This window comes from Astatotilapia calliptera, chromosome 14, assembly GCF_900246225.1.
Source record: "Astatotilapia calliptera chromosome 14, fAstCal1.2, whole genome shotgun sequence".
In the NCBI taxonomy this organism is placed as follows: Eukaryota; Metazoa; Chordata; class Actinopteri; order Cichliformes; family Cichlidae; genus Astatotilapia; species Astatotilapia calliptera.
In genome coordinates, this window is record NC_039315.1 from 38909265 (window position 1) to 38923276 (window position 14012).

At 39.3% G+C, this 14012-nt stretch overlaps 1 protein-coding gene across 11 annotated transcripts in view; it reads right to left on the minus strand.

Annotated features, from left to right (window-relative positions):
- Positions 1 to 14012, minus strand: part of myo18ab (myosin XVIIIA b) — a 131826-nt gene that overhangs the window by 78502 nt on the left and 39312 nt on the right. For 6 of the 11 annotated variants that reach the window (XM_026192025.1, XM_026192024.1, XM_026192018.1 and 3 more), the window contains exons 6-15: positions 13720 to 13863; positions 11781 to 11843; positions 11169 to 11256; positions 8738 to 8844; positions 6702 to 6878; positions 6258 to 6468; positions 5360 to 5502; positions 5182 to 5282; positions 3837 to 3900; positions 3579 to 3723 (exon numbers count right to left, since the gene is read on the minus strand). In XM_026192025.1, the coding sequence (XP_026047810.1) occupies positions 3579 to 3723; positions 3837 to 3900; positions 5182 to 5282; positions 5360 to 5502; positions 6258 to 6468; positions 6702 to 6878; positions 8738 to 8844; positions 11169 to 11256; positions 11781 to 11843; positions 13720 to 13863 (1243 nt within the window). The remainder of the gene's footprint in view (positions 1 to 3578; positions 3724 to 3836; positions 3901 to 5181; positions 5283 to 5359; positions 5503 to 6257; positions 6469 to 6701; positions 6879 to 8737; positions 8845 to 11168; positions 11257 to 11780; positions 11844 to 13719; positions 13864 to 14012) is intronic. The other 5 variants (XM_026192028.1, XM_026192023.1, XM_026192027.1 and 2 more) reach the window with 2 other exon arrangements.

The following is a 14012-nucleotide window of genomic DNA, read 5'->3' on the forward strand; positions in this document are numbered from 1 at the left end:
CATATAAGTATAAAACCAAATGCAGGATATGCACATCTTCATTTCAAGTCGTCCTTACAATCTAAAACAACTAAAATTACATACGTAGGAGGATCATGTTAAAGGGACAAGTCAAATATGGCATATAGATTTTAGACTGCCCATTTGGTACAAATTCATTTTAGACTTTTTGCCAGTTTGTTGTTAACATATTGTCATCCATGGCCTCTTTTTTCCATATACCTTTTCCCTATTAAGCAGGATGACATTGCAAGTTTCAGGTCTTACTTTATTTGGAGTGGATCAGTGCTCACTCTAGTGGCAGCAGGGTAAGCGGGATATTTCAACCAAATTTCTCCCAAGCAAAACTTTCCAGTTCACTTTACACAAGTTCTGGGTCTACCCTGCTGTCTCCTACCAGTTCGGTGTGCCCAACAAACCTTCAAAGGTTGGTGGCCAATAGGCTTACTAAGAAGATGCCCAAACTGCCTCAACTAGTGACTTTCGGCACAGACCAGTGGGCATAGCTAGAGTTCATCAGGACCTTTGACTGAGAGGCGAGGAAGACCGTGATGTGATCCATGCAAACTTCCCACTTTCCAGTCTTTCTAAAGCGCTTGGAGTTCCAAAGGAAATTCCAAATGAAACCCAACTATGAGAAGTAAAACAAATGTAAAGGAAAATATGCATTTTATTCAGCAGTACGGACACGATGACACTTCAGTTTTTTGTTGTTGTTTGTTTGTTTGTTGTGCAAAACAGGCCGTAATTTTGTTGTGACCATGTAACTAATCATGGCGATGTAAGGAGTCGCGCGTAAAACGATGGATTTTGCGCATATCAGTTTCTTTTGAAAATGATTATACAAGACATTGCATTTTAATAATCCAGACTAAAATGTGAAATAGAATGAAATTCTTTGTGGATTATCTAAGACAGAACAAAGCTCAAGCTGCTTGTGGAACGCATATGCACACTTTCACTGCTGATTTAGTGTGGGATCCCCTTACCGAACTCTCTCCCGTGAAAATGGAGCAGTGAAAACGGTATTTAACACTTTATGTATTTACACGCTTTTTTTATTGACACACAAACAAACACAGACGTTTCTACAGACCATTAACTTCTTTTGAAAAGTCGACTGTTTACTCTTACTGTAAATTTTATTCTTTATTCTGACTGAGAATAAAGTTTTTGCGTATATAGGAAGATCAGCACAGACTGGCTTTTGTTTTCATTAAGGGTTTCGACAAAACCTAAAACCTCAGTCAGAGCTGGCCATGACAGAGATGGCTATCACATCGGTGGTTAACTTCTTCTGCATCTGCTTCTGCTCACATAAAAGAGGGCATTTAATGCATCATGTCATTCTTTTTCTGCAGAAATAATCCTTATGAATGGCAGCTACCAGGACAGGCTGCAGAAAATCATAAATGTTGGGATTTACCTCAAAGAACAGTAAAAAGGTGTTTTTACACTTCCAGTTTATTGTTTTCTCGCTGAGTTTTGTCACAGATCTTTGTTAAATTTGTCTCACAGGAGATGATGACACCTCTCATATGCACGTGTCTTTCATGCTTGTAACGGGAGCCGCACAAGCCAGAACATTAATAAAGGGTTTAATTAAATAAATCTTATAAAGGGCTACAGTTGTCTTACTTTAGAGGAATAAATATGAAAGAATTTGGGCATCAACACAACCTCAGACGCCGTCTCTGTTCAGATTTATAATTGTTTTGCGTTACAAAACAGAAATGTGGGTGTTTTGTTATGATTCCACTGAACATGGTTATCATATATATGACAACATATATATACAGTGTATATATATGTTGTCATATATATTGTGTATATTATACACAAAGAGAAACCGTCACCTATAGCTTACATCAGCACCATGGACATAGCCAGTGTTGGGAAGGTTACTTTTAAAGTGTATTCCACTACAGATTACAGATTACATGCCCCAAAATGTATTTTGTAACGTATTCCGTTACGTTACTCAATGAGAGTAACGTATTCTGAATACTTTGGATTATTTAATATATTATCATGCTTTTTACAACTACATAAATGTACTATAGCTGTGTGATTTATTACTATTACTGAAGGTTACTCATCATACCAATACCAGCTACATTTTTAAATCTTAATATAAAATGAGTAACAGTAGGTGGACATTAGGTAAGGCTGCACTTTTTGCAGTGATCTCGTATAGAAAACTATTCTGTGCATATATAAAACAGGTCCACAGCTCCGAACCGTAGTAAAGCGACCTCTGGCTAATACGTCGGGTTCGTGTCGGGCTCATAGCTGAAAACTTTACTTTGTTGCCTGGGTCAAGTTTGCTAGCGAGAGACAGAGAGAGGCGTTGAAAGGCTGCTCCAACGGAGCTTATTGTTTCAGAGGAAAACACGAACACAGCGTACTTACAGCTGGGCTACACTGCCCATGAGGCTACATTCTTTAGGGCTATGCCTGTATTGCCTTCATATTAAATAATTTTTTGAACAATAATTTATTTAAATATTTCGTCACGTCATTTTGCGGGACGCAAGTAGAGGTGACATGGGCTTGAGACCCAGGCATTTGAGCCTCTTAATGCGTGTTTTGTTTGGGTTTCCACCGGCGTGGAATTACCAAAAATAGAGAGGGGACAGCCTAACATATGGAACAGGAAAAGGCCGCCGTGTAATCCCTTTATTTCAACAAAGTAACTGTATTCTGAATACCACCTTTTTAAACGGTAACTGTAACAGAATACAGTTACTCATATTTTGTATTTTAAATACGTAACGGCGGTACATGTATTCCATTACTCCCCAACACTGCCAGTGGCTCTACTACAATCTTTCTCCAGATGTCTAAGCTCCTAACTTTAAGTCTAAGATACAGCCGAGCCTCCCTACAGAGGAAATTCCTTTTAGCTGCTTGTATTCACAACCTTATTTTACTGGTCAGTACCCAGACGTTATGAGGGTGGTCAGATCTTTGACCATGACAATCTGGTCCATGTGTTTGTGTGTGTGTGTGCATGGCTGGGTCTGGGGCTTGCTGGGGCTTGGCTCCTGTGAGATATGGTCTTGGAGGAAAGAGGTTCACCCTCCCTAGTGCTCCTTGCTGGATGCTGCTGCCCCTCCCTGGGCATACTTGTTGGTTCCAGGGCGTGTGGTTCGCTGTTCTGACATGGTTGTTGACCCACTCCCTTGGTGGTCTGGAATGGCTTACACGTCTTCCGTGTTGGGGGGGTCTCTGCCAGGCAGTTCTTGGGCACCTGGAGCCCATTTTCCCCTACCCTCATTTTCAAGTTCATTTAGTGACAAAGACACTTAAACACTTACACTCACACTGGACACTCTCTCTCACACTCACACACTGCACAACCCCTACAAGAAGAATATATCTGTGCATTTTTTTATTTTTTGGGTTCTAGTTGCTGTATGGTTGTTTTTCTGACGGGTGTGGCAGTTGGTGATACACTGTAGATTTCTATTTGTACGCTATCCTTTTATTACATCTTCTCCTATTCCCCTATAATCACACCATCTCCCTAGTCAAGATCTGATGTACTTAAAATCAACGAGGAAGGGAGTTCCTACCTTTAGTCGCGCCCGCTGCCCCCAAGTGGTAAATGGCACCGAGGATAAGCCAGAGGGCTTTCTGCTCTTCACTGGAGATGCCCAGCACCTTCATGGCTGCCTGCAGCTTGGTGAACTGCTGCAAGGATCGCTGCTTGTCTTCAGGCTGAAGCAGATCAAATCAAACTTTACTGAACCCTGCAGGGAGTCTGGAATTTTGCAATAAACAGTTGCTTTCATCCACACATTTTATTAACATCTACCATCTACTGTGATTACCTTAGTCTGTGGCAGGATCCCAAAAGCACTGTTCTCAGCCAGGTGGTTAAAGTGCAGCTCCGTCCTGGAGGAGAGGAAAGACACTAGAAACATAAGCTCCTCAGTGCCAGACAAATGTGTAAGCTTGATGTGAGTAGTTGTATTTTTGTTATATCAGAAGAATATCCATATTATGTGACAATGATTTTCTTTTAAGACAGCTTTCTAATTTAATTGCTGACTTAGCAAAGATATTTAGTGTAAAACCCCAATTCTAAAAAAGTTGAGAAGATTTGTTAAATGTAATTAAAAACAGAACGCAATGACGCAAATCACAGGATCAATGTTCACTACAGTTCCTTCCAAGTACTACATTTGATAGATACTGACGACTGTCAACCAGGAACACCTCACAAGAACTGCAGTCGTCTAGTGACAACAATTTACTCAAATCCTTAAGCTTGCCCATTTTTAGACTTCGAGCACAGAATGTACACTTGCTACCTAAAAAAGTAACGAAATCAGTGTTTGGTCGATTCTTTTCTTTGTTGTAACAAAGAAAAAAAGCTATAAATATTACACCACTGGAAAGTCTGTTTATTTCCCCGTAAGCATTGCCACATTTGTAAGAAAAATGCATTTGTGCATCGAGTATATGGGTTACCCCCATGAAAAACCTGCCAAATCTTCTCTACCAATGCTGCTGCCTGATTGGCACCTGATTACCATAAAATGTTAAATTGCTATTATGTTTTGTTTCTTCAGACACTGTATCTAGGTTTTGGTCCCAGTGGGAGGCCCTAACACGCTACAAAGCATTAGAAAGTTTAATCAACAGCATGCATTGTTTGTGTTTTGACTAAAAATTTCAAGGAAATACATCACATCCTCTTGTATTTTGGTTATTGTGGGTGGACCACAAGGGATTTTCTGGGTTTTAAGTGGGCCACAGGATTGTTGACTTTGGGAATGGGTGGCCTATAGAATTAAGAGCCTGTACATTCATGCTGTAAGGTATATACAGGTTTTAAAGTAACATATGCTCCCATGATACAATGACTGAAAAAATCAGTGATACTGATTGTTGACAATTTCGTTTCAATGCAACTGCACTGCCATACAGCAGTGAAACAGTGAATATTATGCCACTGTCCAGAAATTTCCAGACATGCCTATCCATAGCAAACAGAGAATAGGTGACGAAAACTTGTCAAGAAAGCAAACATCAAGAAATAATATGACAAAGACTGTGAAAAACCTATTGTAACGCTACAATTCTTCCAAATCAAATCATTTTTTTATTTTTAAAAAACAAAAGAAAATCTCTACGTTACTAAACAGTACAAAAAAGGGCTCAACTAGTCACCTGAGACTGCTGTCGGCTCCAGCCATCATGTAGTAAAAAACGTTGAAGGTGGATTCCCCCTCAGGTCGTCTGCTCACCCTCAGTTTCTCCAACAACATTGTCTAAGAAGTAAAGAGAGTTTTGTAAAAAGGGTACAGTACAAGCTAATCAGCTGTGTGCGCGCACTTGTGTTTGTTACCTGGATGGAGGCAGAGGCCACCTGCCCAGCTTGGTCAAAGTCCAAGGAAACAACATGAGAGAAGTGGCTGGCATTTGTGTTTATGGTGGTAGAGCTGTTCCCAAAGGCCTCCAGTATGGTGTAGACTGCCTGCCACTTCTCAGCTGTGTCACCAAAACGATAAGATGTCCCATCATTTGATGATTCATTGCAAACTAGCAATCAATGTTTCACAAAGAACCCATAATTCTGTTCTACCTGTTAATAATTCTCATTGTCCAAATCTTATTATACTTTTATAAACAAAGACCTGATGAAAATTGTGTGGACTGGCTACACTGACACTGACAATACTGACATTTCAGTGTATAACTGTTATACATGTTATATATGTCCTCAAACCAGGCCCTGACTCAAACCGCAGCCTGTCTGTCTTACATATCCTTGTTGGTGTAAAAACCTCTGGCTCACACTGTCAGTAACAGGATTTGAGCCTACTTGTGTTTAGTTAATTATTTCTATTTAGTAATTGAAGAAAAAGCACTTAAAAATTATCTGATTTTATCATCTGTAATACTTAATTTCAAAAGTTGTAGAGAATAAGGATTGTGCAAAACAAAAGACTGAAACCAGTACAGCTGTGATGTTCTGGCTTGGACAGTGTAAGCTATCCTGTGCTCAAATTCAAACCTGAGCATTTATTCTTAAAAAACAAAATCATCATGTGATAAGTTCTCTTTTTTCAGTTAAACTTAAAAAAGAGAACTTATCAGATGATGATTTTGTTTATTAATTATTATGAATTAATATTTAATTCTTTCTAACTAGGTTGAGAATCCTGAGAAACCATGTAAAATTCCAATATAAGATATTTGAGGTTTGTAGTCCACCTACCCCTGTCTTTTGTGGACAAACTCACCAGAGAAGATTTTTCCTGTGCTGCCAGCAATGCAGACCAGGTACTGGACAAGATGCTGACAGTTGGTGGTTTTGCCGCTACCAGACCTGCCCAGCAGCACAATGGACTGATCCTGTCGGGTGGTGAGCAGGTTGCGGTAGGCCGACTGGGCCACAGAGTAAATGTGAGGAGCTGAATCCTCACGCCGGCAGCCTTTAAACATGTTCATCACCTTGTGAGCAGGAACAGAATATGAGATTAAAACATGTACAAGCACAAAAATAAAGAGAGACTAATGAAGAGTTAGCTGTAGCATAAAGCACCTCCAAACCCTCGAAGTGATCATTACACTGCTACACTAAACTAAACAGCTACACTTTCTTTCACAAACAACCGGCATTAATGCACTATATATAAATGCAATCCATTAATTTGGCTGGCCTTGCTCATTAGTCTTGAGCTTACCTTCTCCGAGTACATGGAGGGCATGCTGAGAGGGTTGATGACCACCATGTTGGGTCCAGCATAGGTATGGATGAGGTTCCCTCCATAGCGTTGCCTCAGGCAGTGCATTACACTGGATTCATTCAAATAGAGTAGTGAAGCTAGGTCTTCTGATCTGTCGTATGATGGAGGGTTGGCCTACACATAGAGAGAGCAATCATAAAATGACAGAAGAGCTGTACTCATTCATTGATTAATCACTTCCCATCCTATTTTATTACACAGTCATTTTAAAATCAAATTTACCAAATGTGATAGTTTCGTATTCTAATAAACTATTTAGTCAGTTACATCTGGTCTCAAGCACCTGCCGTAAGTTGCTCATGAAATGTCTAAACAATCAGTATGAACTGGCAGATGTTCGATTTCCTTCCTTTCTCAAAGTATACTTATAAAAATAATGCATAAATAAATAAATAACTGTCTTTTTTTCTTCAGGGCACTGATGTTTAGATCCTTGCTCTCAGAATTACGGTAATAACAAAGCTACTGTGCTCCACTGAAATTATTTGTATAGATTTTAGAAGTACTATAAGTGCTGTGAGCAAGAAAGTAACTTTAGACAGCCAGTAGTGTGCGTCTGCCAAACTTCCCAACAGTCCCATCTGACCTTACCTACACCTATTCCAGCATTCCCGTGAGCTGGTAGTATCCTCTGTGGCCGTCTGTGACAAACTGATTCTCTGCCTCTGAGTCTCTCGTACACACTGAGTGGACCTCCTTCATCATGTGCATGGGCTGCTAATGATAGCTAGCTTCAAGCTAGCTTTTTTTGCTTTATTGGACTTAAAAAAAACTTTATGCTATATAAATAATAATTTATATAACAATGTTTTACTTGGAATATGAATCGTTTATTAAATTCAGTTCAATTTCATTTATACAGCGCTAAGTCACAACAACAAACGTGCTTGAATGTCCAAATTTAATGTGTCAGCAACAAAAAAAATGTTTTAGCCATCAGTTTACCACAGGCTTACATAATTAATATGCACATTGTTGTTCTGTGATACAGTGTGATTTGATATGAAAGTTTTGTACTGTGGATCCTTCGATGCGATCATAACAATCTAATCTAATAATCTACTTTAATTTATGGGTATTATTGTTTATAATATCCCAGAAGTGAAAGTGACAAACTTAGACCTTTATATGCATTGCAGTAAATGTATATCTGAAAGTGCTATAATTAAGTTTAACTACAATACAAATCCTGCACTGTTATCTTCTTTAGTGCCATAAGCCAAGGCAAAGTAGCCCCCTGAACTCTACTCCCACAGAGGTCAATTATCTTCCTAATAGTTTTACATCTTCACTGCGTACGATTCTTGAGATTGTAGCTCCTCTGACAAAGAAAGCCTCAAATCAGAAGTAATTGACTCCCTGGTAAAAGTCTAAAAGGAAAAGGTGTCCTACTAATTTAAAAAACATAGTTTGTTGTTCTTTTTGAAAGAAAAAAGCCCTCTATAAAGCTAGAACATCAGTCCTCTTCATACATTAAGGTTAATTATGAAGTTCCACAGAATTCTGTGCTAGGACCATTTCTCTTTACATTATACTTGCCTCCCTGGGGTAGGCATTTTTGACCAGGATGTGTCCTTCAATGCACATGAAAACAGAACAAAACATGGAGGACTGATTTCTTCCATTTGTACAATATCTCTAAAATTAGAAACAACCTGTCTCAGAGAGATACTGAAAACCTAGTTCATCGTCCTCCCCTCACCCCAACCGGTCGCAGGAGATGGTCGCCCCTCCCTGAGCCTGGTTCCACCCTATAAAAGGGAGTTTTTCCTTCCCACTGTTGCAAAAGCGCTTGATCATAGAGGCCCATCTGATTGTTGGGGTTTTCTCTATATTATTGTAGCGTCTTTACCTTAACATATAAAGCACCTTGAGGCAAATGTTGTGATTTGGCACTATATAAATAAAGCTGGATTGAATTAAATTGAATTGAATTGAATTTAGATGAACAGGGTCGGAAGTCACCTACTCACCTTTTCAATGTCGTCTTCATCCACATCCAGTACAGTCCCGTCATGCTCCATTTTGATTCTTACCTTGCCCTCTGGCAGAGAGCCAGTTTCTGTCTTTATCACGGTGGCTGGCCAGAGATAAGACAGTAAACACTTTAGTTTTTGCCTGACTGAAGTGCTCAATTCTACTGATCTCTATAGTTTAAGTGGATAATTAAAGAGAATAACAAAAGGAAAAATGCATGACTTTGCCATCTAAAACTCTAAAGACCAGCAGTGTGGATTTTTTTATTTCCATTTTAAAGACTTTATCATCCAATAAAATTATTTTTATAGCTAATTAACACATTTAATCCCAATGAAAAACACTTCACAGCTAGGAGGTTCTAAAATTTTAATTTCAAATATGCAAATATGTGCAGTGTTAAGTGTTAAGCTGTAGAATGCATATGCTGAGCTGCTGCAAACAGATGGGGATAAGAACAACACACTTTTCTCAGTGCAAACTGAAAATCATTGCTCAGTGAAGCCAACAAAACCACATCATCACAACTACTCCACAGGCACTTTCTATGACTTCAACATAATGTTGCAAAAGCAGGCTGACAGCCCCAAAACATCTACAGCAGGGGTGTCGAACTCATTTTACATCGTGGAGCACCTACGGCCCACTTTGACCTTAACTCATCATTCTGTCAGTGTAAAGAAATTACATATTTAACAGTTTTTCTACATGATAAAGAAAAAAACTGCTGTTACAAAGAAGAAGAAAAAAATCGGTCAGCAAAACTCAGACACTGAGCCATGGCTCTGTACTACATGCACACATTTGTCCATTTCTGCCATTCAAAGACACTGTGTGTAGTTTATTTTATGTAGAATTTGAAACTGAACTGTAAATTTAGTCTTCTTCAATTTAGCAATTTTTTCAGTGTTTTTTATTCAGTGTAAAAGCCTTATTTTCATGGATTTGATACTACTAGGGAGGATATGAGGTTTAAAGCCTGGACACCGTTTGTCATGTGCAATGGAAAGATGTGATAAATTCTGCACTCAGCTTTGCAGTCTCCAGTATCATTGAAGTGCAGCCAGTTGCTGCTTATTTTATGTTTTTGCTCCTTTTCTTCACTTTTTCTCTACCTGGCCTGTACCACTACACTTGCTGTCTTCAGGATGTCTTCCCCTCTTCCTTCTTTCACATAATGGTATGATCCCAGTTTGTCTTTGCATGTGATTGACTGCTTGATGTGCCAATCAAAGTAAAGTCGCGCCTCTGCCTGCATGGATTCCCAGCACAGCTGAAGATTCAGCTCCACATACCAACATGTCATTATTAACTTACACATGAAATTATCTTGTGGGCCGAATATATTTTTATTGCAGGCTAGATGTGGCCCGTGGGCCACATGTTTGACACCCCTGATCACGAGCATTCAAACCTAGGGTAAATCTCAATCACCCCAGATGTCGTGCAGTCAGAGAGTTATTTAACTAAGTGACTCATATATATTTAACCTGAGTAGCGAAAGACGGCGGTGGGTTTGAAAACGATTTGCGGGGAGTCCGGTGTTCTCACGGCGCTAGTGACCTAGCCCCCGGCTCGCTAACGAGCTAGTGGGTAACAGACGTCTCCGAAAACGTCGGAGCGCTTTTGAAAATATGTGGTGTCCTGATAAACTGAGCAGATATTTGAGGTTTAAACAGCTACATTCTCGCCTGAAAATATGTTAAACGTTTATTTTGTGACCCAGAAAGAATAATAAGAGTAACATTAAAACTAACTAGCTGCCGCCATTGTTGGAAACTGAGCTGGGCTGCGCTATGAATTCTGGGACACAGCTGCTTCTTCTTCTTCTTCGGGGTTTAACGGTAGCTGGCATCCTTGTACATGCAATGCTGCCATCTTCTGTTTCAGTCCGTTATTACACTCTTAAATCCTGCCACTTATTCCTGCGTCTTTTGTGATCTTACAAAGCTTCAAACGACGCGTTAACTCCCTCAGTGACAGCCACAAGGATGTGAGAGATGCCCCCTTTTTTTCCAGCTTCTTCTTCCACTATAGGATGCATTTAAAGGGGATTCAGGAGCTACTTAAGTAATTTAAGTACTCTTTTCACCATCCAATGACACAGTTAGGTCCATAAATATTTGGACAGAGACAACTTTTTCTAATTTTGGATAAGATTGCATAAAAATGTGAGGAACTAGAGCATTTTTAACACAATCCCTTCATTTCAGGGGCTCTAAAGTAACCGGACAAATTAAGTTAATGCAAAATAACAGATTTTTTGCAGTAAAATATTACGTACACACCTCGTGTAGATATATTAAAAAACACATTTAGTAGCAAGTAACTATGTAGCTTTTTATAAAAGACCAATAAAAGGCAATGGAATGGGGAAAAATGTGATGCCACCGTAAGAACATTTTCAAAAAGATAAGCCAGACTCACCCAGGGAAAAGCCATCCTTGTGGACAAGCCATACTTTATCTGATTCATACCAGGCCTGCTCTGCTGCAATCTGTTCCTCAGTCTTCACCTAAAAAGGACAAAGGTCAGAATTAGAGGACAGCAGGGGAAATTATACCTGTGGACCACTCACAGCAACATGTGTTTTTTTTTTAAACCATTTGAATTTCCAGTGAGATATCAGGACATGCTGAAAGGATGCAATTAAAGCTTTTCAAAATAATGATCATGTGATTGACTGATCAGGCTTGTATGAAGAATGTGTGAGGACATTTGCGTTTGTCAAACGGCAGTTCAGTAGCAACCCCTGGTATCTAAAATGCCAGAGAGCAGCTTGGTTCAGCCCAATATTCATAACAACATAAAAGAACACAAACACATAAGGAACCAAGAATGAAAGTGTAAAACAAAGTAAACTGGAAACAAGCACAAAAAAAACTAGGGTGTTCCTATTGATGACTTCTTACATTTTACTACATTTTAACAGGAAACATGAATAGGGAACACTGCACTTTGCAAGCACGAGCACAATGCAGCACAACACAAGGGATGAGCTGGTGATTTTGTCACACTCAGGCATAGTGCAGTCCACACCTGGGATTGCTTAGCTGCAGCATGAGATGCTTGGAGAGCAATAAGATCCTCTTCTACTGATCCCTGGTGATTTTGCCAGCATGAGAAGGTTAAAGGTCACAGTTATACATAAGCAATATATGTTAAAACAGACAGACATATACAAACAAATACACAGATATAATGAAACATCATCTGCTCAGCTGTAGACAATGTCACTGCAACAGATGCTCTACATATCCAGAATATATGAGAAAGAGAAATTAAGTCTACTCACTATGCATGATCATCGATTAAAAGTACTGCTTGAATGTTACATTTTGAAAGTTTCACAGGTCACTAAAACATGATGATTATATGACAGCAAAAAAGCTTCATTCATAAAGACTCTAAAGACATTGCCTTTGATAGAAAGCACTTCCATAGAAAGAGCGAAGAAAAAAGTGCTTGTGTGAATGGGTGGGAATAGGTGAATGATGAAAGTAGTGTAAAGTGCTTTGAGTGCTCAGAGCAAAAAAAAAAAAACACTATCAAGACCCGATCCATTTACCAATTTCATAATCCTACATCACCTTGTTCTCAAGTTACCACATTCACAGAAAACTTACTCTGACCTTTAGGTTGAGATCACTGAGATTCAACCTCGTCCATGATTTTGTTGATGCACCTATGGTATCAATCTGAAAATCCTAGATGAATTCCTTCTTGAGTTATTGCATTCGCAAGATGTTTAGAAAACTTGACCGATATTCAAACTCATCTGAGATTTTTAGTAGACGCACCCACGGTGTACGTCATGACAATACAATGGGAAGAAAACTGAAAATGCCAACAGTGAAGTTCAGACTTTTTATACCGATAAAGAACAAGGAAATTTGATTAGTATATGAAGGCTGAGCAATAGGTTATAGGCTACTGGCCACTTCAGCCAGCCATCAATGAGAAAGCCCTGGAGTTCTGTGCTCATGACAAATTAGTGAACACAGTTGTCAAACAATCTGTGATGAAGGCTGCAAGTGACAGCCTCCTCACTGCTTCATGTATTTAAATTAACTTTTTTATCTGCTTAAAACCAAAAAATCCCAAATAGATGATTAGAACTTATTTTCATAACAAGCTCTTTCATGATTGCATTTACTAAAAAACACGTGCCAAGTAGGAACTCCCTGCCCAACCCCCCATGTGCCACACATACCACTCTGTGAATATGTTGACAATTCTGGAAATTATTAATTTAATAACCCAACCTAATATCCAACTATCTGCAGGTTATTATATCACTTTAGCATCCCTGTATAATGTCTTAGCTGCTCTCATCTTTAGAAAGACTTTATCCAGTTTAGCATGCCTGAATTGAAGGACTAACACTATATTGTAAGAAAAAGTCCTTGAAAGCCTGAAATACAACTCTGATTCCAAAAATGTTGGGATGCTGTACAATAGCAGAAGTACAGCAGAACACAGAAAACACATCACATGTTGAAACTGAGAAAATCTACTCTTTTAAGGAAAGAATTGAGGTCATTTTGAACTTGATGGCAATAGGTCAAAAAAAATGTAGGACAGGGTAAAGGTTACCACTGTTTACAGGCTCATTCTACAAGTGTCTGCAAACTGAGGAGACCAGTTATTGGATTTTTGTATTTAGTACCACTCACTTTTCCAGCCTATTGTTCTTCAAAATGGCCTTATTTGTTTCTTAACATGTTATAATTTGGGTTTGCCTTCTTTTTAATATAAGAGACAGAGAGAGAGGGAGGGAGGGAGGGGGGAGGGGGGGCTCTAACAAACCAAACATATTAAGCGTATGTGGAGTTTCGTGGAGTTTAACTGTCAACAGCACCTTGAAGCAACTGTTGTTGTGATTTGGCACTACAGAAATAAAATTCAATTCAATTTAGTTCAATACAATACTTCAAATGGGGGAAATTGAGGAAATTAAAAGGATTTTGGGCCTTACATTCTCACATGTCAAATGAGTACAAATTCCAGATAGGAGCCCCAGGGAAATGCAGGTCTGTGGTGCATGGAGGGTGCCCTGAGCCTGCAGGGGTGCAGACACGAGCGCCTCAACAGAAGATGAAACACTGACTGCTGGCTCCAGCTAGCCACAGAGACAACCAGCAAAAGCAGTGTGAGTAAAGCATGGAGAGAAAGACAGGGAATGAGGGGAAAAACACAGAAGACACAGTCAACATGGAAATTCAGATGAAAATATTGCAGAACATGGCTGTATCCCAATTCAGGGTCTGC